This window comes from Myripristis murdjan, chromosome 5 (genome assembly GCF_902150065.1).
Source record: "Myripristis murdjan chromosome 5, fMyrMur1.1, whole genome shotgun sequence".
Classification (NCBI taxonomy): domain Eukaryota; kingdom Metazoa; phylum Chordata; class Actinopteri; order Holocentriformes; family Holocentridae; genus Myripristis; species Myripristis murdjan.
In genome coordinates, this window is record NC_043984.1 from 24,566,202 (window position 1) to 24,593,132 (window position 26,931).

The window sequence follows — 26,931 nt, forward strand, 5'->3', positions numbered from 1 at the left end:
CAAAGTTACTGTAAGCTGTGTTTGCACACCTGCAATCAAGCAAAAATAAATTTTAGTAAAACATCCATTCCTTTTGGAAACACAAACATTACACTGAATCAAATGAGAGGAAACAGAAAATATATTTGAGTTTATTTTAGTTGATGGCTGACCAACTCACTGCATTGCATGCATAGACTTTTAGTTCCATCTAACAGCGCTACTTTCAGAAACCAAAACTTTCCAAAAAGTCCTAAAATATATTATACAGGTAATAATTACGGTTTAATAGGTGATATCATCTGTTCTTAAAGAAACTTCTTACACACTACCAGGCATGACAGGCTGCTCCAACATTTCACAATAAGTATAGACCCATATTTTCCGTTTATAAATACGAAAATAATGAACTAAAACACAATTTTATGATTTTTGCTCTGAGATTGCGGTTTAATTTGGTGATGGGATGTCATCTCACATCTTAAATAGTCAGTTAATATGGGATGAGCTCAGTCAGTCGATTCAGGAGTGTGAACAGTGTCTTCAAACATGATAGTAAACCCAAACAAAGCCTGTAATGGCCCAAGCTTTGCACTACTTGGTACAGTCATTTTGGAATTTGGATTTTGATTTGCAACTTATTCTGAACTGTAATTAGTTGATCAAAAATGAAAACGCACCATCCCAGGAGGCATGGGTCCAGTGGTTCATTCTGTGGGGTGTGTGTGTGTATATGTGTGTGTGTGTACGTGAACATGAATGAGAGGGTGAGTCTAATCTGCCCAAATTTAGGGTCGCCAGTGTTTTCCTACACTGTAATGTGTATTCCAGATGGAAGGGCACACGGCAACTCTTTCTCTGTCTCTCTCTCTCTCTCTCTCTCTCTCTCTCTTACACACACACACACACACACACACTCACACTTCAAGTCAGTCAGTCAGAGTGCGGGTCTGTGAGGCAGAAAGGGGGGTGGGACCAGATGTGAAAGTCATTTCAAAGAACCTTGCTGTTCTCTTGCTTTTCATCTGAGCTGTGGTTTGATTACTGTTCATATTTGACATGTTTAAGGGGTGAGGGGTGCGGGTGTGTGTGTCTGGTGGGGGGTTGCACGTGTAGCTCAACGTGAGGCACGGCTCGCAGGCTGAATAAAGTGGAAGAAATGCACAGTAGTTTTAGCATTAGTCAGATCCTGGCTAGACCACAGTCTCATGTTCACACATTTATCTGCTGAGGGGAACCCTGTCAGGAAAACAAGTCCGCGTGCTTCCATTTGGAAATACCTAAGTAGTCATCAATGTTCCATCCAGGGTCACTTAATAGACTTACTACTGCAGATGTCTGGTTCATTTTTTGCCGTATTTTCTCTGTAACTGCCCACTTGACAAACAAGAAAAAGAAACATTGGATATACAAAATATTGGAGACATGACAAATAAAATAATATAACATTAAGAGTGTATAGTTGGAAAACCAAACCAGAATGAACCAGACACAAATATTGATACTGAACATTAATCACAAACAGGTAACTACAGTGAGGGACATTTACAGTTATCCAGATGAGAATTAACCTGAAATTCTGTACATTTATCACCTATTTGAGGTGATCCAATTGCCACAATGCCCAAAATGTGAAGTCACACTAAATTTCATGAAATGTGTTAGCTTCACACCGGCAAGCTAGTATGCTTGCATATCCTCATGTGGTATTCATACTGTACCACCAAACTGTGAAACTTATTTTTACTTAATTATATATTTATTTTTTATGCTATACCTGCTTCAGAGACATAGTAAGATAAACAGCATAGCCCCATGTTCTTTGCACTGTGGTTGGAATTTCCTGTGTTTCACTCCAGAGGTGTGCTTAAAATCACCAATGTGTAGATTTGGGCCTTAACCAAACTGGATTATGCTGATGTTATGTCTGGTGGTCTGGTGTTGGGGGGTGGAGGTGGAGGAGGTGGGGTAGGGTTTGGCATATGGACTGATCCCAGCTGTGCCCCCCACCTCCTCCTCCTCCTGCACATCACACACTCAGCCGGTCAGTTTCCTCTCGCACGGTCCCGCCCTCCCGCCCTCCCAGCCAAGCGAAACACCAGTCAGACACACTTCTGTCCCTCACTTCACACTCAACTCATATCTCCAAGCCTTTCATGTGTTTGCAGTCACACATGTTCCCACTCAAACTTTCACTTTTCCTTTGATTGCAAGATGTGCATGATCTCCCTTTTTCCCCCCCATTACAAGCTATCTGTGCATTTTGTGTTTTTTGCATGGATTTCTTTGCCATTGCGGTTTGATTTCGTTTCTGTTATCCAGTTCAATGGTAGTTTTAGTCTTTTTTTTTTTTTTTTTGCTCTTTTTTACAGCTCATGTTTTTTTTTTTTATAACACCCTCATAATCTGTAAATCTTTTTCCTCCCTCTTTGTTTGATCATTTAACATGTATAAATGAAAGAATTAAATTTAACTCAACCCCTGTCAGCTTTACATTATGAAACTCAGAGCTTTTTCAAGGCCCTTCGGTCTTGACCACCTACTCCTGCCGCTCGGCACCAGCGCACAGACGGAAAACATTCTGTCATACCGTGACCAGCAAGATTCACATCACTAAAGAGTGGTTTTTACCCGCTCCAACCACCGCGGTCAGTGGGAGGGCTGGGGTCACTGCTGAAACAGTCCGTCTTAGTTATGTCTCCTCCTCCTTAGCAATCTTTGGTGCTTAGACACCCCGAAGCCTTGAACATTCCCTCAGGCTGACGCCATCTCAGGAAACCACCCTCTTTATAAAGGCCTAATATTTCTGGGAGCTATGCCTGAATGTTGGGTTTCTTAGGAGTAAAAGAGGCTGGCTGTTGCAAAACTACTGAGATCAGCATGTGCATACCACAAAGCAGTTCAAAGTGCTGGCTGACTCTCATTCCCACAGTGCCATCTCACACCCAGCAAGGGAACAAACTGAAGGATTTGGCTCTAAGGGGCAGTGAACAATGGCAGTGGTTATTGGGTAGTTGTTTTCACGTAAAGCCTGTGAGGTCAAAGGTTTCTCTGCCTGTTGGCTTTAGGGGTCTTCAGGGCAGATGATACCGTTGATGGCAAGCCGTGGTCTGACCAACTGGCTTTACGGCCCTCTAATAGAAGAGTTGAGACCACACACAGACACACTCCTAACCTTAATGCTGCCAGCAGCCTGGATTGCCACAGCTTTTGCCTTTAGCATCTCTATAGTGAATTACAGACCAATAATTAGAATTTTATGGATTGCATCAATACCAGTGTATTCCTCTTTTCACTCTAATGTTGTGGTTGTTTTACCATTATCTTTTAATCTCAACATTTTGAGTCTATTTTTCAGCATTCAAGAATGACATACTAACAATTTAATATTCAACACACACCCAGTCATCTTTTTATTTCAAAGTCTCTAGGGTGAAATCACTCAAATAGGGGTCCACAGTTTATGAAAGTCAACTTGGCGGTCCAGAGCATGAAAACATTTGAAAACCCCTGTTCTCACAGGTCATTCCATGGTGCTTCTCAGGTTACAATTAGTATTTTTGAGCATATAATAACACTGATATTTTTACCCTGATCATGTAATAGCCATATTTTTGCAAAGTTATTTATATAATGTGAAATCTGTCTGGATTACTCATCACCCTGTTAAAAGTAGTTTTCTGTGGGAAACAGTAAAACTGTTTTCCACCAGTTCAGAGTGTGTTCTGTAACAACAGTGACCAGGTTATCTCTGCTTGACAGCTCTGTGCTACCACAGGTGTTTTATGTGCTCCACCAAACCCCCTCGGGGCCTTAAACCTCTGCTCTAATTTCTGAGGGAAAACAAAGATGGAGAAGAATTACAGACACTGACCAGGCCTGCTGAGGCCTCTTGGAAAAGCTTCACAAGTTCAAACAAAGATTTCGTCTTAAGATTTATCAACTAGGCTGTCTTGCATAATTTACTCTACATTCTTATGTTTGTACAATATTTAGGTCCAAATACACTTTGACCACTGTCTTCATTGTATTAAATAGATCAAACTATGGAATTGATTGGAGACTCGTGTAGGCTATATGTTAAGGTAATCATAACTGTAAGTCCCATCCAATGTATTGCTTGAAAATGTACTTAATAGGGTTTGAAATGTTTTTTTTGTTTTTCAAGGCCACTAATGTGTTTGTATTTTAAGCTGTCGATATTTTGTGCCAGTATTCAAATATACAATGTTCTCCCTGAGAATTATGTCCTTGTCAGGGTGGAAAAGCTTCTGAAACAACATTCAGGACATTAAAACTCTCTGAAACCCAACAGATGAAAATCTTTAAGGAACGGTGACCCACCAGTCGTTTTCAGCAGCAGGATGCTGGGATAGATTATTGCTGTTGACACAAAATGTTATGGAACAATAAAATTAATGAAAACAACGTGCAAGGGAATTCACATTTTATTGCAGCTTTTATAGACTATTTATATGTAGGAGGAACCTGTATATAGGCAGCTGGCACTATGACTGGCTGATATAGCCTCTGTTTAATGAATGGCCAATTTTGGCTTAATATGTCTGATGGTGGTGTTTAATTTTAAGCATAAAGAGGGAAGGTATTCCAGGGTGAATCCTGTGCCCTGTACAAAAAACTTTTTATGGTCGGTTTTGAGCAGCGATGTCTCCAGATGAGCTGAAGGCTGCTTTCAGAGGATGACCTTTCTGTACACTATCCATAATATCCAAGACAGTGATGAATCATCTCTTCTGCTTTGTTCCCCAGACTGCGAACGTGCAGGTGGAGGATATAAGGATTAGGGCCACTTACTCCCACAGGAAGCGGATCCCCATCACCGAGGGCTTTGTTGAGGTGAAAGATGGAGGCAAGTGGAGACAGATCTGTAACGAGGGCTGGACTGAGATGAACACCAGGGTCGTCTGTGGCATGTACGGCTTCCCTGGGGAGAAAGGCTACAACACCCGTGCTTACAAGTGAGTCATTGTACCGGGAACAACAAGAGTTCATTAAGGGTGTTTTAAATCTGATAAAACACTTCACGCTACATTTTGCTGTTACAGCACTCTGCCTTTTCTTGATGTAAACACAGTATCTCATGATGTAACATCGATTTATCTTAGTGTCTGAAGCACATCACATATTCCAGTATAATACAAACACTTTTTATGTAAATAAAACTGCATGCTCTGTAACATTGCTTGGGCTTTATTTAACTCTTAAATAGCCGTTTGAGTCCAGAGAGGTTTATCATGCCAACTTGACGTAAGGAAATGTTACATAACTAAGTTTGTTTATGTTGGCCCTCAGTCTAGCCTTCATCCATCTTGCACTTCTCTCTGAAGTTAAACAGACTCCGGCCTGGAGACTCTTGAAAAGAAGCCAGTCACAAGTTTGAGCGCGTGAGGGACTCAACTTCTTGGGAAATGACTAAAACCAGTAAAATGTCCAAACAGTGGCTCTTTTGGCTGCAACTAATTCTGATGTTTTTCCAAAGTAGCCGTAGTATAAATGTGAACATGCCGCCCCTCTCAGCTATCACAGTTAATGTATAGCATGTCACAAAGATAGCTCTTACCTAGAATATTGTATCTGCAGCTTGAACAGCTAAGAAAATGATCAAAGAATATGCTCATTGCATAATATCTCCATGAGCAAGTAGCCTATTCATTCTTGGCAGGTATGTTGAAAGAGAATAGCATGGTTCTACTTTAAGCAACACCAGCTGATGAATAAAGTCAAGAATCAAAACTTATTATTCAACTAAATCTGTCTACCTGCCTTTCAGGAAGAATACGTTTTAGGTTGGTTTGCTTTGGCAATATGAATATTGCATTTTTGTATAAATTACAGTTTAGGTTCTCCTATTCAGTGCTTATTCCGTGATATTCTACCAGTGTACATATAAAGTACTCCCAGCTACTCCCAGTGTCTGTAGGACATTGTTAATCATATGAATTTGATTTAGTTGTCCTTTGTCTAACCAGGTAGATCCCACTGAGATTTAAAATCTGTTTTTGAAGAGAGACTGGGTATCAGTGCTGAAACCTGAGTCTGATGTATTATTCATGTATTCACTCCCACTCAGTGTTGGCCTACACAGTCTTTCTGAGAAGTTCCAACCCAAATCCAGCTGCAGTAAAATTAAGACCAGAGTGGTTTACATGACATTACAGGATAGGCCATAAGAAGTGGACGTGATGTTGTGAATGTAGTCCATGCTGTTTTCATTACATGGTCTGCTTCAGTCAGTACACATGGAAGGAAAGACCCTGGCCTGACCTGCTTCAAGGTCCGCTGTTGCTGGGTTCCTCTATGACCCTTGGTTGATGACCTTCATTTAACTGTGGGGTCATGAATGTCAAGGTATTCCTACAACAATGTTGCCATTGTGTCTCACAGAACAAGATGAACATTCGTGAATGCTTATCTCAGATTCTCATAATCCGTAAAACACTTTCTTCATACCTGGAATAGAGAAGGGAATGGTTGAAGATTGCATGCACCTCTGAATATGACAGAACTGACAAGATGGTGTACAAATTCTTAATAAATCAAAATGAAGAAATTGCTGCATACCCCCTTTAATATACACTCCACTTTATGTTACATGGATTACAGTAGTGTTTATCCTCAAAAGAAGATCTGTCCCTTTCCTAACATGAGTATCAACCATAGTTCTTGATATTTCTCTGTGATGAATATGGCTGTTTGTATTATTCCCACTCAGGTTGCTGGCCAAACGCCGTAGGAAGAACTACTGGGGTCACTCTGTCAACTGCACGGGCAATGAGGCCGAACTGTCCGACTGTAAGCTGGGCCGAGAGGTCGAGCTGAAGGGCAACAGGACCTGTGAGCAGGGCATGCCTGTCGTGATCAGCTGTATACCCGGACGGGCCTTTGCTCCCAGTGTCAGCGCTGGCTTCAGGAAGGCCTACAGGGTGGAGGTAGGCCAGACTGTACATGTTTGTTGGTAACCCTTGCAGACAGGTGAAAGCATGCATTTAATTCCATTCGGTGTAACATGAGCTGCTCTCTGAAATACTCTTGACAAAACCAGAGTCCACTTGTCTAAATGCCATACAAATGTAGCCCCTAATTCAAGCATCAGTGTTGTTGCAGTGTTGCACTTATCTCAACAGAATCTCTATCATTTTATCAACCAGGTACAATGAACATGCAGGATTCAGCCTTAATGTAAATGTAAATAATCAGTACAATAAGGTGGAAGGGACAAATTGATTTAAACTGAAAGCAGCAGTGTGAGGCGTACCATACACAGTAGACTGCCCTAACCTACAAATACATATTCAACATTAAATGCCCATGGGAATTCAGGTGACATGACTTGCAAAGAGGAAATGTTGTGAGCATCAAGTAATGCAATATGTCGGTGTATCGTAAGGGAGTTTCATGGAACAGGATAGGATGCATGGAAAAAATCCTAAGCTCCCCCGTCAGAGAAAACATATTTGTATTCTCTAAGAGCAATCCCATCTGGCAGATAGATTTTCTTTAGAATCTAACAGAATTCCTGACACTTCAGAAAGTCAGTTTATGGTACCATATGGCTGAAATAAATCAAAGCGTTTGAGGTCGGACACTGTGGACGTTTGTCATTTCTGGAATTACCCATTCTCAGTTCTTTAGGGTTATTTCTGAATTAAAGTCTTTAATTTGTACCTTGTTATTTTTAGAGAGAATGCATGTTGTTTCATAAGACAAAAACATGTCGGTGTCATTTCATAGTGGCTAATTTAAAATCAGCATAATAGTGCCAAATCTAAATCTGGTTGCCATGTCGATATGTGACATTATCAAGAAGCCTGAACACCCCTATTGTTTGTTTAGAGGCACATTACACTCGATCCCATAATCAGTTCTTGGAATTACTCTACCAATGGACTGCAACATTTCCTGCTTGTTAGTGAACTGACCTTCAGTTAAACATGTGGAAACATTTGAACAGATGAGTTCTAAACATCTGACACACACACACACACACACACACACACAGCTGAGAGCACAAATCAAATTCTCTGTGCTCCTGCTTGGTGTTTATTGCTCTTTTGGGTCACCATTACTTATTACCAAGGTAATACCTAGGGCCAGGCTCACAAAGTGATCGTCTTTGTAGTAGCTGGCTTTGGTGGTCTGGTTAACTGGCCTCACAAAGCTGCTTATCAGCCTGCCCTGTGAACCCAAGAATACCCAATCCAGCTATGAGTTCATTCACATAAAAGAGGCAGGCTTTGAAACAAATAACCAATCTCTTCAACGTGGACAGCTCATGAGCGGTGTGTTTTATGAGTTAAGATGAAAACTAATGAACCCCCTCAGGGAAATTGTGTTTTGGCAGCAGAAGTAATAGGATTCATTGAGGAAAAGGCATATGAGAAAGTAGTACAAGCACACAAGTACAATATAAAACTAGTAGAAAATGATTGAAAAATAAAAGCAAAAGATGGAATAATAGTGGCCTAAAAGTGGCCATGTGAAAGAAATGAATTACTCACACCTCTACCAAGGCTAGAGATGATTGCTGGAGAAAACTGCAAATATTTCAAATGCTTAACCGTTCATTCTTCTCATTGGTGCAATACTATGTTGTCATATTGAGGCTGTGAAAAGATTAAATAGTCCGCCTCCTGCCCCCCAGGACTGTGGTGATGGAATATGAGTGTGGTCCGTTGCATTAATCACTCTCAGAAATCCTATGAGAGACTCTCAGCGCACTTAATATTCAGGAGTAGACCACAATTTTATTCACCATTAATAACTGTGGTCAACTAATGTAAACTACCTGCTATTAATCAGATGCCCTCTTTTGTAGCCTGAGTAGGCAGAATGGAAATGCTTTATATCACTGATCTAATAAATTATCACAGATTGCAAATTGGTTCTGCTGGTCATTAATCACCTCATGAATTTGCCACAAGAACAGCCAGAATCTTCTTCTTATTCAGTGTTTTACCCTGTGCAGTTCCTTTTCTTACTTTTCACCTTCCTCTTTGGTCATATAGGCGTCCTGTAGGCAACTTGACTCGGAGCTGATTGGGGGGAAGGCAGGCATTTTATACGTTTTGAACTAGTAGCCTGAACGTTATGTGTTCCATGGTGATGTACCCCAAAGTGAACCACCTTAGTGAGACTGAAAACCCATGGTTTAAGCCCAGAGTTAGCTCACTAATCCACCAAACTCACTTCATGAGACAGGGCCTAAAAACACTGACAATAGTACACCCAACAGACATATCGAGTACTCATAGGAGTAAATCAAACCAGGCTACATGTTTTCTTTTCTGCTTTTACTTTTACTTCTACTTTGTACTTGAGCAAATTACTGGACAAAGAGATAAAATGTGACAGAGGAAAACAAATGAGCTTGAAGATGGTTGAACACCCCCGTTACAGAGATGCTGCTCACTATCAGTATGGCCAGACTGAGAAAGTTGATTTAAAGTGACTACGCAGACCTGTTCTGCTACTAATAATCATCCACAACACTGTCATTTCACTGTCCTCTGTGTGTGAATAATAATGTTTTAATTTAAATATTTGTTTTTTTGTTCCCATAGCAACCCCTGGTACGTCTGAGAGGCGGGGCTATGATAGGAGAAGGTCGAGTAGAGGTTTTGAAGAACGGCGAGTGGGGAACGGTGTGTGATGACAACTGGAACATTCGAGCAGCCACCGTGGTGTGTCGAGAGCTGGGATTTGGCAGTGCCAAAGAGGCCCTGACTGGCGGCCAGCTGGGACAAGGTACAGCTGACAACCCACTCTTATAATACAGCATATTATATGGTAAAGTATACTGTACATTTCATAATAGAGGGTAGACCACATCGTTTTCTCCAAAGACTTGAGATAGTTTGGAAAAGAGTCAGGCTGACCAATTTTGGAGGCTTTCAGCTTTAGATCTCAGATTTAATGCAGTATCTCTCAACAGGAGTGGAAGCACAGCTTAGCAGGAACCATTCCCAACTGTGAAAATAAAAGGTGTGAAATGAAACCAGATATAAATGAAGCTGCTTTATCAACACTATGGCCAAAGGTTCCTGCAGAAAATCCAACGTATCAACAACTTCTTTGGTCTCACTAAATCAGTCTAGACCAAAGTCAGCACATAGAAGCGGAGATCAAAAAGGAAAGCGAGTTTTCGGAAAGTATGGAATAGCACACTAATCTTCATACCTTGACCCAGCACCTGATTCTGCGAAATGCAATACACCACAACATTAGCAGAATCATATGTTCATGGGAATGGTGGCTCTCTCCTTTACTCTCAGAACTAAACAGAGGAGTGCCCAAAATGTGCCAGGGAAGAAAACAATCTTTATATGTTTCAGGGGAGGAATGCTTTGTTGGAGCATGTAAAAGGTTGTTTGAGGACATTATTTGTTTCATAATTTGACTGCTAGATCCAAATGTGGTACCCACACAGACCATAAACTTGGAATGACTGGAATTCATTTGTTTTCCAAAAACATTTTGGAAGACCAAACAAAACTGTCAGTAAAAGTGAAATGGTAGTCATAAACAAGCCCAGGATTTGTATTGGAGTCTGACACCACGCCTCGCTTATTTAAGTGGAAATAGATTATAATGATTTGCGGGCAATACCACTAGCTTCCATTTTATGTTGTGCTGGATTAACTAATGTGTCTTGGCATGGCTCCTTCACAGTATCTTCTTTTGTTATGATTATGTTTATTTTAGATCAACTCTCATTCTTCTAAACCCGTGTTTCATATCTGTAAATAGATCCTGTGATCCGTAGAACACCCTGTTGTGTTACTTATGAATTTTCTTCACTGGCTGCCAGTCTCTCTTACTCTTCAGCTATGTTTTCAGTGCTAACATTGCTAGAGACATTCCTGTTCAGTCTCACAGGGAGAGAACTAGTGGTGAGGGAATAGTCAAACTTGTTACTGTGGAAAATCCATTACAAAAAAAAGAGAAAAAAAAGCACTTTTTGCTTGACAAAAAGAAAAAAATGCAGAGAGAGAAAAAAACGTAACGGCCCTCAAGTGGCCAGTTTTCATTTGACAAAGCTGGCTGCTTGTTTGCCTGCATGGTGCTTGCAGAGAACAGGAAATCTTACATCTGTCCTTGGACCGTGACTTGATGTTCCAACAAAACACAAACAGACGAGGTTACTGGAGTTTACTTAGTCATAGTGGGCAGGCCCAGCTTGTGTTCCCCAGATTCAACGTATAACCCCAAAATCAAAAACATCATCTGTCTTTCTGCAATCCCAAGGAAAGGGAGATATAAAAAATCCTGCTAAGATCATTTTCTCTGCAGTTATACTTTGGCACATGCTTTTAATGAGTAATTCTAGACCCTGAGCCTGAGCCTCTCTTCGCCCACTGCATGATTTTACAAAATGCAAGACTTGTTTGTGTGTGAAGCGTAGGGGAGAAGGGAAAGGTTTGTTGTTTGACCAGATTGGTGAAAAGAAGAGCCGGGTGGTGTGTTTGTGAACATGCTGACATGCTGATGGGCTACTGATTTTAGCCACTGGAGGCAAATTGCGTGTACAGTGGTATTGCGGCATTGCAAAATGGGAATTATTTTCATAGCGCTAAATGCATACATCAAGAAAAGGTAGTTTAGTGTGGAGTTACTCTAATAACCATGGTTTAGTCCAAATTGTAGTGATAATTTAGTTTTATGTTCAACAGAATGTGATTCATACCAATGTGACTAATGGGTTGATTCCGCTGTAGGGATCGGGCCGGTCCATATGAACGAAGTGGAGTGCTCTGGGTTTGAAAAGTCCCTGACTGAGTGCTTCTTCAACCGCGACGTACTGGGCTGCAGCCACGAGGAAGATGCAGCGGTCAGGTGTAACGTTCCTGCCATGGGCTTTCACACCAGAGTGAGTAGCTCCAACTGTGATAATAATAATCTAAAAGAGGAAGAAGACGACCGATTTGACCTATACAGTACTTTCCAAAGCAATTCTGTGAAGTGTTTTAATGACAGAATTAATAAAGAAAAAAGTCAACAAGATAAATTAAACCATGTAAATTAACTAAAACAAGGCAGAAGAATACAACAGGCAAATATGAGAATAAAAGAGGTTAAAAACAGTTATATAAAAGCCTAAAATATCTCAGGAATAGCTACAGACCTGTTCAAGAGATCCCATCTATAAGCCTCTTTGGGTTTTTAAATCTCTCCTGCACAACTTGATGTTTTGTGCAAATAATAAATAATTATTATTATTTAAATCTAAAACTAAATGGCAACCAGTATAGAGAGGCTAAAATAGGGCTAAAATGAATATGAGTGACCTTTTTGTCAGTTAGCTGGTGGCATAATTTGGCACAGTCGAGACCCATGCTGAGGCCTGATGGCTTGGGGAAAAGGATTAGTCAGTGCAAAAGCTCTCATTGTTGTTAAAAGACAATATAATCCTTGAAACATTCGTAATAAAAGCTGAACCAGCATTTCAGTGTGCTCAGCGTATTTTGCTGTTGTGGAATCACCTGAGTTCTCAGTGTAACTGGACCCATCTTTTTGTCTCTCTGTCCTCAGCTACGTCTAAGTGGTGGCCGTAACCCCTACGAAGGCCGTGTGGAGGTGCTGGGGGAGAGGAACGGCTCTCTGGTGTGGGGCACAGTGTGCAGTGACAGCTGGGGCACCATGGAGGCCATGGTGGTGTGCAGACAGCTGGGCCTGGGCTTTGCCAGCAACGCCTTCCAGGTGAGGTCCCTTGAGCAAATAATACCTAACAGCCTGTGTCTCATTACACTAAAACATTTGAAATATGAGCTCACATCTATCTCAGAGGATTTCGGCATTAAAATACAAGATCATTCTGAGTTGATGACGGGAGGTTGGCGGTCTGAGCAAACTGGATTTTCTGCATAGAGAGGACAATTTTCAGTCACACATGCTTGATATGATATGACAACTCATATTTAGTTTCTCACATATGTATGATGTCATATCACTTTGTTTTTGGTAGAAAACTGTTTCCATTACTGTCAAGCTAACAGAAATGGAAACAGGTAAATGGGTGATGGAAAACCTGTCAAAACCTGTGTAACCCTTGTAAATGAAGCACTACGGAGAGTGCAGGGTGTCTTGAGGAATGCTCCTCTTTTTAATTTGAGAAGCTCAGAGTTGAGCTCACATGGCCTCACTGTTTTCCATTTGTATTTGTTGACAAATGCTGGGCGTGAACACAGTCACTGTGAATTATATGTAACAGAGTTTGCACTGCGGTCTTTTTCTTTTTTGGTAGCAAAGTATCTATTAGAAGTTCTTTTTTCCAGACAAATTTGGTCCATCCTCTTACCAGTGTGTGTACATTGCGTGCAAAGGTAGCCCACTGTAAAGATAAAGTAGCTTTGTATATCTCACGAAATTGGACACATAAAGATCAACGTGCATGCACAAGCACAGTCTCAAACTCATGTCTTTACTCTCTCAACTGTCCTCTTCTTCCCACTTCAGTGTCACATCATCAATAAGTTAGTTTAACTAATAGATGAAAAAGTAAAGCCACGTTGTCAGGCTCAGTGGATGTCTATGTATTGCAGTGAACAGTAAGTAATGTAGAACTTACAGAAGTGTGTATATGCAGTAAAACTGCCAGAAATATTTAGAGGAGGTGAAACTGCTCTCCAACTGCTCTCCACCTTTTCTAATGACTCTGACTGTGTGTGTGTGTGTGTGTGTGTGTGTGTGTGTGTGTGTGTGTGTGTGCTGCCGAATGTCATTAACTCTCATTCTAACAAGCTTGAGCTTTACTAATTCCCAAGGGTGAAATTAAGACGTCACAGGCCCAGAGAGATCAAAAACACACAGAATGTGGGAAAATGGCCATGGACATAAAACCTATGACACAAATGAATGTTGTGCCTCTCTGCAGAAGCTAAGGGGGAGTCTTTGATTCGTTGTTTGAAGTTTAGTGGACACCGCCTCCACCGACAGCGCCTCTGGCATGACACGGTGGCGTCACAGTCCCTCTAGGCTTTTGTTTGCCTCTTGCTTTTAAACAGGGACCCTAGCGCTCCCGTTTATGCCATGAGGTGTGAAGCTGGTTGAAGCCCCCCTGCATGATCTTTACAGTCCTCTATTTTGGGGGCTGAAGTCAGCGTGGTACTGGTGGTTTAAGGTGCTCTTTTTGCTGGAACTGGTGATATAGGACTGGAAAGTATGTCTGAATCATGCAGATGTGCTTTGATAATCAGCAGGGGTTTTATGAGTGGAACTTGGACTGTATCTGAATAACTGTGTTTGGGACAATTATGTGCAATGCACTTCTAATGGAAGAACACATAAACATGTCTTCGTGTGTTTGTGGGCACTGCTTGAACATTTAGAGTGCGCTCAGCCTCTAGCCAAGTTGCTTTGAACATCCTGTTTTTCTGATCTGAACAAGCAGTGTCTGAGAAATAGCATGTCAGTTTCCTCTTAATCACAGTAGTTGCTACTTATTGTTGCAGGAAAGCTATATAATTTTGTTTCACCCTTTCATTCCAAATCAAATAATCAGGTCAAGGTAGCACAGTGGCAGATCCATTTAACTGTTACCACATATGGTAGGCAGCCATTATGTAAGAGTTCTCATGTTTTACCTGACAGACTGACAGAGCCTCTTTCCTGTCTGACTTTTAAACAGTTCTGCAGGCAAACCCCACCGCCAGATGGAAAAAATGACATCAAACTTAATGTCTATCCCTCTCCTCAGCCCACCAACTCCCATGTCCACATGGAGCCTTTTTCCCCAAAGCTCAGTGTCTCATGCATGATTTCTCCACATCACTGGAGAATCCCGGAAAGTATGAGGTTTTCTTTAATAGGTGCTTTTCCTGTGGTCTAAGAGATGCCGTAAAAGAGGGTGAGTCAGGACCATGATGACAACAAAGCACCCCAGCAAAATCAATGGAAACATGCGATAGTGGAGTTTTGCATTATGATCTGATTCTTGGTCACACCTTTCAAATTTTCTTGCTCATGCAAAAATTAGAAGCATTTCAGTATACGACAATGCACTTAGCAATTTCTTTTTCATTTCATTTTATCATTTCACTCATTTGTGTGTTCTCCATAACCACTGAGAACAAGTTAGTTAGCAAGTCTTATGCTGAAGTCTATATTTTCTCAGCAGCAATTCCACGTCTCTGTGATGGGAAACCTAAAAAAAAAATGGAATAATGAAACATGAAATCTAAGAGATTCATAGTCCTGACAACAGCAGACATTGTAGATCTCTCATGCAAAGGGCATCTAGAAGGGCTTTCACTAAACAATATCTATTTTTGCTCCTGTTCTGTCAGGAAACGTGGTACTGGCAGGGAGATTCATCGGCTGATGCTGTAGTGATGAGCGGAGTGAGGTGTTCGGGGACTGAGCTGACTCTGGATCAGTGTCTCCACCATGGAAAACACATCCACTGTCCCAGAGGAGGTGGACGCTTCGCTGCCGGGGTCTCCTGCACTGAGAGTAAGACACTATAGAAAAAAATACGCATATATATTTATAATTTAATGTAGTTTCAGGGGTATGTTAAATATGATTTATGGACTAAAAACACTAGTAAATTGTGAAACTTTGTTTTACCAAATATAATGAAAACAAGTAATACATGGTGCATATTGTCACTGTTGGGTTGTCTGGTTTTAGTGATTTTCATGATTTAATATCAATTTAAGGAATATGTGCTCCACTGTAGGCTCAGCAAATTATTCAATTCAGTTCAATTATTCAAAAAAAGTTACATACATTCTAAAGTCAATGATTGTCAAGCAAATGAAAAGGCTGTTTGCATTTTGATGATATATTTATTTCAGCTCTAGTATTGCATACAGGAAAAGTGCATAGAGAGGCAATAGACAAATGAAACTTGGTTCAGTAAACCTACATGAAAACATAAATACAATGCATTTCAAATCATGAGTCTTCCCCCTGCAACCTTCAAAGAGTACTGAAGAGTACCGACCCAAAACATGTTGGATAGGCCAGTGTCTGCATGTGTCTTACTTCTATTCCTCTCCTCATTCATTTGGACTAAAAACATCCTAACAAAAATATGACCTCAGGGCTCCTCTGGCAGAGCACCTACCATGTATCCATGCTGAGTCCCTACCACAGCGGCCCGGGTTCGATTCCGGCCCAGGCCCTTTGCCCATGTCTCTCTCAGCTGTCATTATTGAATTATGCCAAACAAATAAACAAAAAGTCTCTTCTTCCCCTCTCTCTCCCAGCGGCCCCAGACTTGGTTCTCAATGCCCAGGTAGTGGAGCAGACCACCTACCTGGAGGACAGGCCCATGTATGCTCTGCAGTGCGCCCAGGAGGAGAACTGTCTGTCCAGTAGCGCTAAGGGGGCCGACACCAACTCCTACCGCCGCCTCCTCCGCTTCTCCTCCCAGATCCACAACAACGGCCGCTCAGACTTCAGGCCACGGGCGGGACACCAATCCTGGATTTGGCATGAATGCCACAGGTGAGACTACAGATTATGCTGTTGCACTATTTTAGTAAAAGTGACCGTACAAAACCAAAGCTGTGCTGCTCCAATGATCACACGACTATGAAGCTGTCATTGCTGAAGCTAGATGTTTTAATACTGTAAGTTATTTGGAAAAGATGCCAAGGATGAGATGTAACACTGTCATACAGCAAACACAGGTTCAAAGAGATTCAAATTCTGCATGTTGGCATGTTGGAATTCATCTTAAATATTCAGTATATCTCCTTAATTTTTTAAATTTTTTGACATGTATACTCCATGAAAAGTCAGTTTCCAGTGCTTAGTTGTCCTTGGAGTTCATATCCACCGCCAGTGTTCAGGTCTTCTGTACCTTATTTTCGCTTGCCATTAGTATTTAGAAAGATATATCAGCTATATCGTTGTATCATATATTGATATCAAGCTTTAAGACTCATCTACACTACACTTACATTTCATTGACACAGCATCTATGTTAAGACTTACACTATGCACATAATATCTTGCCCAGGAATTTTACAATCTCACCATCAAACTTAATGTTTGTTAGCTTAATGAGACAGCTGATCCTACAAGAGCTCACAACCTGCCCTGTGTAACAACAAAAAATGTACTAAGTACTTACTTTTGAATTAAGTCTTACACTGAAGCAATTTGTTGTTGGAAGTGCAATGGATTTGTAAAGATGAGTTGATTCTAGATGTGTATTGGTATTAATACATATTGTTCTTTTTGTCTCTTTATGCCATCCAGACATTTCCACAGCATGGAGGTTTTCACCCACTATGACTTGCTGAGTCTGAACGGCACCAAAGTGGCCGAGGGACACAAGGCCAGCTTCTGTTTGGAGGACACCTACTGTGATGAGGGTAAATACAAACCTCTTCTTACAGTTTTAATTTAAACTGTAAAGACATACACTATATAGACAAAAGTACTGGGCCAGCGACACATTACACTTACAGGAGATTTTATGACATCCCATTCTAAATCCATAGGCATTAATATGTAGGCAAAGGGACTGAATGAAACACTTGAATTCAGTGATTAAGAGGTGTGGCCCAATGCTTTTGTCCATATAGTGTAGAAAAAGTGCAGTAAATCCATAAGAAAAGTTACAATACCAAAGTGTTCGAAGATACTATTGTTAGTACATCTAACTGGCAAACTTTGCAAAAGAATCGCTCTGATCTGGTGAAAGTTTGATTTGATGAAAATGTTTGACTGAAACTGCTCTGACTGCCACCAGGTATTCAGAAGACGTACGTATGTGCCAACTTTGGGTCACAGGGCATCACAGTTGGCTGCTGGGATACCTACAGGCATGACATCGACTGTCAGTGGATTGACGTGACAGATGTGAAGCCTGGAGACTACATCTTCCAGGTACAAAATTCTGTCTGGTCTCATAGACTGATGATCTAGCACATCTGCTACTGGAAAGACTGATTGTCCCCGTGTCCAGCCAGCAAACTCTCCAAACAAATCCCAGCCGTTTCCATGTCTCTGCAGCTTCTCTTAGCCTTTAGCTGACGATTTTATCCAGAAAGACTTACAATGAGTGAACAGGTGGGGCAGCAGTAGATTTGCTCAAGGACTTTCTGATGGATATTCTCCAGCTGATAAGAAGGCAATACATGCAGTGTCTAACACCATCACCTCAAATTTCTCTCCGAATTCAGAGTGAACTAACCCATTAGGCTATCACTCATGCAGAGCAACAAGAAGTGGTTCAGCGTTTTGCTTTTACTGAATAGACTGTTAAGGGGAGTGGATGTGTAACCTCTTGTTCATGGGACAGACATTCAACATTTGTCATTTGATATTTAACTGGCAATATTTTGCTTTCCACCCTGCTCTTCCAGGTTGTGATAAATCCCAACTATGAAGTCGCAGAATCAGATTACACCAACAATATCATGAAGTGCCGCTGTCGATACGATGGAAACCGGATATGGACGTACAACTGTCATATAGGTAAGACTGTCCCAAACCAGTATGGATCATAATTTGTCATGAACTGGGATCAAATTTTGTGATATGAACTGTGGTCTGAAAAACTCCAGTCAGGAAAACAGACGTGGGAAGGCTGCTTTGTATTCATGAAGGCAAAATACACCATTAATTTTAAATGTTATATCATCATTTCTGGACAGTGTGGTGTGGATGTTTTGAACACAAGTCTCTTCCAGAAGAAGACCTGTCCTACATAGTAGACACATGGTTAGGCATTTTGTGGTTCATATTGGTTGCAGAGTAATTAAGTCAATATTCTGAGACAAAAAGGACTACAATCATGTATTTAAATCAGTGTTTTAATATAATTATTTACAAATTTAATTAAAACATTCACATACAGTAGAATTTAATACAACACTTCTCTTAAACCACACCTCTAGTTAAAACCCCATGTGGGTTTCAGATTTCTATGGGTGTACACTGCCCTCTTGTGCAGGATTTTTAATGCAGTAATAATAATGGTCCTCTCCCTCAAAGTAGTCCCTGGATGTGGACAAATTCTACAGATTATTACCACAGAAAAGTCAAATTATTTGTTGTAGTTGTGTCTGGCGCAAAGACCATTTTCAGGATAAGACAATGTTTGAATATGACAGGAAAACTACTGTAAATCTTTAACTGAATGCAAGCTTAACGTACTGCAGAAAAGCTCTGTCCTCATGGCATTTTGGATTTTGTGGTTACAGGAAGTTAAAACAATGTTTAGGGTTTAAGTTTAAAAAATGTCATCAAATTAATAACAAAAACATAACAGCACAATAAAGGGCATAATGCTTAAACTTTAATGGGTCCATAATTTCTGTCTTTCAGTAAAGTGGAGTAAGTTTTTTTGGTTTTATAATGGACAATAAAATAAACACTAAAAAATTCAATATTTATGAGTGCAGTCAAGAACAAGTGAAAATTCTGCAACTTGTTTACAAAAATGTAACAAAACTAGACTAGAACAATAGCAATAATGTCTATTCCAATCCCATGTTCTCTGTACATGTTTTATGTACAAATGTATTTTAAAAATCAGTACTGGATGTATTTTATTAAACACAGCTGTTGAAATCAGTGTTTGAAAAGGGAAAAAAAATCCAACCAGGCAATTCTTCGTCTGTATTTCTTTCTGCTCTCTCAAAGCAGCAGACAGACCTAGCTTTAACTTCAGCACACCTCATAACAGGTTTTAACTCCTGAGAATTAAATATAAATGAATGAATACAACATTAACAAAGTTAGTGAACAATCACTGCTTAAGCAAATCTCTCAACCTGATCCTGCAACACCTGGTCGAAGGCTTAAAAAATTCCCTGGCCCTTGAACAGTCTCAAAACTGGCCGAGTGCTCCACTTCTTTTCTCCAAAGCTTCCTCAGCTATGTGAAACTACAATTTGAACAGGATTACTACAAATCCATTGTGTGGATCAGTTATTAAGGAATGGGACCACAATGTCCCTTTTCCTAGTTGTATTAATTGGCGCTATTACCAAATGACTATTACCTAATAAGCGACCCTTCGTTCTTTTTACTCCAGCCAGTGCCTCTACTAGCTGTCACTGCTACCCTAGTGACTCCTTGAATGTTAGTCTGCAATAAATTATTTGCCTTTTGATCCGTGTGCTCCAGTATTTCACCTCAGATTCTCTGGCGTAATTAATCCCAGAGCTAGATGGTAGTCATGTAGTGTTGAAGGCTGTTTTGGACCACCGTGGAGGCTTGGAAGAGGGCAGGTACACTGAGGCAGACTTCTGCTGGGCCTGCCTGGAAGAAAATAGAAAGAATGTTAGCTGATATTTTAAGGCGTCACAGCATAGTCTTCAAACCATATATAGTTAACAAGCGATTATTAGGAATTTGAAATCAACCCGTGACAAGTACTCCGCCTGTTAGTGAACACTTTATGATCCCATAACCAGAAGATGAGCATGCCTGTTTTTGAAAGGATTCACTCTGCATTTCACTGTCAGCAGAGCAGGTCTGTATTCTCGCTTTGAAAAGAGCTTCAAACAGCCCAAGGACAAATGTCCAAAGACATCAGAATAAATCTAAAAAGGTACTACATTAAATCCTGAGGTGGCCCTACACTTTAAAAAAATGAAGTATAAATAACAGTTGGGATTTTTTTTGTCTCCACAAAAATCCTGACAAGTGTTGTTCTGCTTTTAACAAATATTTATCAAAATTTCTTCCTCTTTATCTGACACCCTTAGGTGGCTCGCTGAGCTCAGAGACTGAGGAAACTTTCCCTGGGTTGCTGACCAACCAGCTTTCACACAGGTAGATCTCAAGACAGGCAACACAGACGGACAGACTTTGAAGGAGCATGTACACAAATATGACAACCACTAGAGGGGGCTGCAGCTGTGCTGGATTGTTGCGTAAGCCCAACTGGCACAACAGACAATTAATGAATGAATGAATGTGTGAGTGAACAAATGAACCGCTTGCTTACCATTTCCTTTATTTGTATTTGACCTACAAAAAGTGCTCTTATGTCTTGAGTCAACACATTCTGCCCTTGAATATGGTGCTCGGTTGCCATGGATATGTAGTTTCTGACCTGGTGCTTATTAGGAGTGTTGTGAGTGGTTTGCAACCAAATAACTTCTTGAAATAAATATGCAACAGTTGCTATTCATGCCAAATACTCAAGCTAAAATGTTCCTATGAGATCAGACTTTTAACCTGATCATCTAAATTTGATTGGGTTGGATTTATCTGTTCTGGTGCTAAATCTACTATGGTCCTTGCATTTTATAACTTCACAAAAAATGGTCCTGAACTTAATGGTGAATGTATAAGTCACACATATGCAACTATGGAACAGGACAGTCAATAGCTTAAACCAAAAACTGTAAGTGAAAACACAAGTAGGCTACTATATAATTTAAAGTGACAGGCCATAATCTATGGCAACAACACAACTGACATTTACCACATGGCAAACAATTTATGTTGTTATCAGGGGGGAATTTAACTGAAGCAATGTTTAAATCAAAAATGTCAGTATTTCTTTTAATCTGGGATGGGCACAATTGCAATATATGCTTCCAAAAGTTGGATGCACACAACAGAATTTTTACTTGTGCTGAATGTGGAGGGGTTATCAACAAAAGCTGCTGCTTGGATTTTTGTGTTGCAGTCGATCTGACAATCTGTAAGGACTTCAGAGTCATGTAGTCAAAATGAAGCTGAGAGGAGTCTGCAGTATTGGAACATATCTGAAAATTGTCTTGCTTTTTTTCTCTCACAGTTTTGTACCAGACACCTTTGGAAATGTCTGATTTTTTTGTGCTTTTAAAAGGTTAAGTAATTACGTATTTCTATCTTTGTAATCTGCATATTCCCCTCAGCTTCTTTTTCAAAGTCTGCCTTTTGTTAAATTATTACAGTCAGGGACTTCTATACCATCTCTTGGACGTACTGTAAAAGCTGCAATTGTATGTGAAAATTCCTGTGCATTATTTTGTAAATTTGTTTTTGTGATATAGCAACTCCAGGGGCCCTTCATTTTACAAGGGTACTCATCAGTAGCTTGGTGACAGTTCCTTTTATGTTTGCATCAGTGAATGTGGAAAAACATTACGTTGTCTGTAATAAAAGAATGGAAGAAATATGTCTCAGTTTGTATGATACAGACACTTACACTGCAAACTGTTTTCTTGATTTTTGTTAACATGAAATAAAATGTGTGAAAATGTTCAAAAAAGGTTCACCACATAGTACCCCAGATCTGGTGTTCAGAGTGCTAGTGTTAAATCAAAATGGTAACCTCTGCCGGCAGCGTTAATGCAGCTTATTTAGCTGCAGCATCAACAGCATTACAGAGGAAAGTGTGACATATACCAGTGCTAGTATGTGATTAGATGGTGAAAGGCCATGCCACCTAAAACCTCCACTGTGGCCATGTTTTCCTTGCCAGCTAAAAAGAAAATAATGGCCCCTGTGGCTGTCACAGACTTTCAGGTCACAGTGAACAAGTGGATTTGAAGCAACTGCTTAGACAAAGTGGCTGCTTTGTGAACAGAAAGGTATGAGACTTAGAGGAGAGTCTTAACCTGTGTTGGCCAACAGCGTTAGCAGTGGTCCTCTTCAGTACCGTAGGCTTCGACCTCCTCTCTGTAGCCCGAGGGCTCTGGTCACCATTCGCCTGGCAACAGCAGAGTCTGTCCGAGGACGCTCCTTTACTGGCTGGATAAACTCTGTCAGACAGAGCAGCAGCCATCAAGCCATTATACACTAACCACAGTTTAAAAAAAAAAAAGAATATGATACTGACAAAACATGACTTTGATGTCATTGTGAAACCATCAGTTCATCAATCGATTTGTCGATAAACAGAAATAGATAATACAGCTGATAATCAATTTATGATTTTAATAATATATCCAGTAACTTTAACAAACAACTGCTAGTTACAGCCTCAGCTTTTCTCCATTTCATATAGCTGTAAAATGAAAAACTGGTCAGACTAAGGAAGGAATTTTAAAATCACTTTTGGGTCTGATAACTTGTAAATGTTATGACTTTTAACATTATAGATAACATACATAAAATGATTAGTCAATTAGTCAATTAATCAATTAATCGAAAAAAAATAATCTACAGACTGGCAATGAGAATAATCGTTAGTTGAAGCCCTACTGCAGTGTGACTGAGAAGTTTAAGGTATTGCCTCAGCCACAACAAGCAGAGTAGCTGCTAGGCTTTAATAAGCTTGGTGAATTTCTTACCTGCTCTCCTAATGGCTTTGCCTTTGGCTTTTTTGCTTCCTTCAGACAATGTTCGTGCCTTCAGGACAGGGTGGCGGATGGACAGGGCATTCAGTGCTGCAAGACACCAAAGACCATACATACATTAGTAGATTTTTCAGGTCATAGCCATTATCATGCTCATTGTTTAGTGAGTGCACTTACCTGCAGACTCACTGGAGAAAACCCCCAAGGCATGTGTGTTATCCACCCACTTGATTTTCATCCCACCATGACTGAGACAGACAGGAGAGCACTTGTTAATGCATCACCTTATAACCCATCTTCAATTGTAGTCTGTAACTATGTTTTTGTTGCAGTGAGCAAAAATATCTCAGACACAGAATCTGTATTGAGGCTTGCATGAACCAAGCCTCAATCCAACCTATTCAAAGAATCTAAGGAGACAAAGTGAGAATGTTGAGGATTGTTTTGGCACTTAAGCTGCTCACACCTGTACTCTTCAAAGGCATCAAGCAAGTCATCTGTCGTGAACATGGCCGGGAAGTCATAGATCTCAATCACATGGCCAAAGTCATCCGAGTTGACCCACACGTTCTCAAAACCGGAGTAGTCACTGTGGACATGCTCAATGGAAACACCCACTGTCTCTTTCAGGTGTGCCATGATCTGATATTACAGAAACACAATACGAGCGGTCAAGATTCATATCTGCAAAGCACAGCAAATATACACAGTGTGTATGTAACAAGAACGTGCACTTTGCATTCAGAAAGTACACTAATAATGAGAAAAGTCAGTGCTGTTACCTGGAGAAAAAAAAAATCACATAAGTACTTCCCCCAAAGTGTGGAATTACCTCTTCAGTTAAGTCAGCTGTGTCTGCACTCTTGTCTTCTGTCTGGTTGCTGTGTGGCACACTAGCCAGGTCCTCCTTTTTGTCATCCACCGCCACAGCACTGAAATACGACACAATCTGGTTCCAGTCCAGGGGGTTAGCTTCATGCAGATTCAGCACAACGTCCTGCTTCTCACTCTCAGGACAAGGTGGTGAGCTGCTGGGTCCACAGTCACACATATTGTCAGCTACGTTGTGGGGCATGCTTGGAAGTGATTCCTGGTTTGAGGTGGACAACGACTGTGTGTTCTCTGTCCTGTCAGAACAGGAACAGGAGCTGGATGAAGAGCTCATGCAGCTGCAACCAGAGAAGCCTGGACTTGACACCACTTGGCCTTTTGGGGGTACTGGAGCGTTCTGGAGGGACAGTCTCTGCCGAACAGCGCGGGGCATGTAGAGGGGCTGGTCAGGCCTCTTAGGCCCTCGGTTTTGCAGTGAAGTAGATGGTTTAGGCTTGGCAGTCCTCTCGACCACCCCTCTACCTCTTGGCCATGGGGGCTCCTCATACAAGCTGATGGCACTCTCCAAATCACTGTCTTCCTCAACCTCATCCGCACTAAAACAAAGACAAAATTGTCTGATGACCCATTCTACAAAATGGTCAGGGCAACTAAAACTGAAACAAGACACAAGGGAGTTTGACACGGCTGGAGTGTTAAAACAAATATGGAAATAAACTGGAGGCCATTTCACACTGATCTAACTGACCAGTGTTTCTTGTGTGTCTTGAATACCACAAGAAAAATGCACACACTATGCAATGTGGCCAGGATTGGCATCACACACAAAATAACTTTGATCTGTGGGGATCCAGACACCAGTCCAAAAAATACACAATTCCCTGATCATAAGCCAGCTGATCTTGGAATGATCACAGATTTTTTTTTGTCCATTTTAACATAAGTACTAACAAACGGTGTACAACTGTGTTTCTGGGCACCCAAAACTGCATAAAGAAGACATAAGAGTGGATCTTTACCTCTTAACACATCTGCTTGAACTGTGTGTGACAACTGTCCAGAAATCAGTTCAGAATAAGTCTCCCAGGTAATGCCTCCAGATGACTAATTCTGGGCAACTTTTAAATAATGTGTGGCCTGCATTGGGCTTATGAACTACTTATCTTCATTACGCATGAATTGAAATTTACTATACTCCTGTACAATATGAAGGTCCAGTACCGGAGCTCTGAGTAGCAGACTACCACTCTGCGGCAAAAACTCTCGCCTATAGAGAAGGTGGTAAGGTTGGGCATGTCCTCTGTGGTCCGGTGGATCAGGTACCGAAGTCGGCTGGGCAGAGGAGGGAACAGTAGTACACTACAGCAACACAGGACAAGATAGAGAATGGACAGCAACAAGGTAAATTAATTGTACTCACTTACAAAACACAACAGAATAGCCAATTTCAACCTTAATTCAACAAATGGAGTAAAGCCAGGCCAATTCAGTCCTTAAGCAGTCTTTCTGTGCTGCAGGTCTTACCTTTTGTGATTAGACTTGTGCTGGTATTCAGCCAGTTCATCCAGGACCAGATGTACAAACTCACTCTCTTGCTTTGGGAGATATGAGCCATCAAAGCAAGGAAACGCCAGGGTGGACAGAGAAGTATCTACCCTGTTGACAGGAATAGTGAAGCATAACCTTACCGTATAGCTGCAATGTCTATTCAGAGTGTGGCAAGTTAGTTATTCGTGGTTAGTCTGAGAAACACTAATAGTAACTAGTAGGGTTGTAACGGCTGTAACGGCCGTGTAAAAAACACGGCTCGGTTTGCATTGCGGTTTTTTGTACATTAGAGAGAAAACAAAACAAAACACTACCATCTCTAATATTGTCTGTATTTTGTCTTACTTGCAAAAATATTTTTCATTCAGAGATTTCGAATAACATTATGGTTAGACGGCTCTCATACAGTGGACGGGTTTTTAGCACCACAATTTGTAGGGTATATTGTGTACTGAACGTTTCGTTTTTACACTCCTGGTAACTGGATATACAAAAACTTCTTCAACACTGTGCCCTCGTCACTGTCGTAGCAAACCCAACCTACTCAGACCAGGCTAGCCGAGCTAAGGCTAAAGCAGGCTAGCTGTCAGGAGTAACGTTAGTAGTCTGGCTAGTAACCAGCGGTCACCGTGGTTACTGACTGTTGCTAACGCGGTGTGGTTAGCATCGTCATAACGCTGTAAAGTATCCGAGGCTACTGTTAATCGACCGCTAGCTAGCCTCCACACACGAGCTACTTAGCTAGCTAACACCAGTGAGGTAACGTTACCAAGTTATTTATTTATGTAATTTTTTGTTAATTTGAAAGTGCTTACCTTTCAGGGTAAAGGTGCTGACTACTAGTTTAGTGGTTGTTGCCAACCGAGAGGCCGACAGCCAGAGCAGATATAAAGCCACGGCACAGGCAGAAGTTTGTGGCGTGTAGGAGCTTGGAGAAGACGGGCTACGGCTGCAGGGGACTGTCGGTTTGTAAAGGAGTGCTTGGTTTAACTGCGTTACCATAAATATTCACTATTGTTGGGTCTTCAGCTCTACAGCAATGTCATAGAGCCTCGTCTCAAGTCGGATTTCACAGTAAAACATAGTAATTATGAATAAACAATAAGAGGAACAGGAGAAAACCAAGCCGCAGAGTTCACAGAATACTGTAATGCGAAGTGCTACAAAACAGTGAGGCAACAGCGCCCCGCAACGACCAGTAAGCAGTAATGCAGCAGAAAGCCAGCATGTAATCACATCTTTTCCTTCCTCACAAGTTCTAGCAGTTCATGGTAATCAGCAATATTCATTTAGCCTATCAATGAGCATGTGATGTAAAACGAAACACGAGGGACACTATGTTTCCAGGAAA

General features: G+C 40.9%; 2 protein-coding genes across 4 annotated transcripts in view; one reads left to right on the top strand and one right to left on the bottom strand.

Annotated features, from left to right (window-relative positions):
- LOC115359670 (lysyl oxidase homolog 2A-like) overlaps nucleotides 1–21,961 on the top strand; it is a 33,054-nt gene extending 11,093 nt beyond the window's left edge. The window contains exons 4-14 of the mRNA XM_030052246.1: nucleotides 4,750–4,958; nucleotides 6,713–6,929; nucleotides 9,561–9,744; nucleotides 11,715–11,866; nucleotides 12,529–12,696; nucleotides 15,282–15,447; nucleotides 16,209–16,449; nucleotides 17,209–17,324; nucleotides 17,705–17,841; nucleotides 18,321–18,432; nucleotides 20,673–21,961. Coding sequence (XP_029908106.1) covers nucleotides 4,750–4,958; nucleotides 6,713–6,929; nucleotides 9,561–9,744; nucleotides 11,715–11,866; nucleotides 12,529–12,696; nucleotides 15,282–15,447; nucleotides 16,209–16,449; nucleotides 17,209–17,324; nucleotides 17,705–17,841; nucleotides 18,321–18,432; nucleotides 20,673–20,743 — 1,773 coding nt within the window. The 3' untranslated portion in view covers nucleotides 20,744–21,961. The remainder of the gene's footprint in view (nucleotides 1–4,749; nucleotides 4,959–6,712; nucleotides 6,930–9,560; nucleotides 9,745–11,714; nucleotides 11,867–12,528; nucleotides 12,697–15,281; nucleotides 15,448–16,208; nucleotides 16,450–17,208; nucleotides 17,325–17,704; nucleotides 17,842–18,320; nucleotides 18,433–20,672) is intronic.
- On the bottom strand, nucleotides 18,753–26,771 carry r3hcc1 (R3H domain and coiled-coil containing 1). 3 transcript variants are annotated; one of them, XR_003928266.1, is made up of 10 exons: nucleotides 26,396–26,771; nucleotides 25,557–25,688; nucleotides 25,254–25,391; nucleotides 24,034–24,628; nucleotides 23,668–23,843; nucleotides 23,379–23,449; nucleotides 23,196–23,291; nucleotides 22,521–22,664; nucleotides 20,097–20,223; nucleotides 18,753–19,655 (listed from the first exon to the last, which is right to left on the bottom strand). XR_003928266.1 is itself a non-coding variant. In XM_030052249.1 (9 exons), the coding sequence occupies exons 3-8, from the start codon at nucleotides 25,325–25,327 to the stop codon at nucleotides 22,555–22,557; spliced, it is 1,122 nt and encodes a 373-aa protein (XP_029908109.1). In that variant the 5' UTR covers nucleotides 25,328–25,391; nucleotides 25,557–25,688; nucleotides 26,396–26,771; the 3' UTR covers nucleotides 18,753–20,219; nucleotides 22,521–22,554. The 3 variants fall into 3 exon arrangements, 2 of the variants coding, with proteins under 2 accessions (XP_029908109.1, XP_029908108.1); XM_030052249.1 differs by having other exon boundaries at nucleotides 18,753–20,219; XM_030052248.1 differs by having other exon boundaries at nucleotides 18,753–20,223.
- Nucleotides 26,772–26,931: the final 160 nt, after the last annotated feature.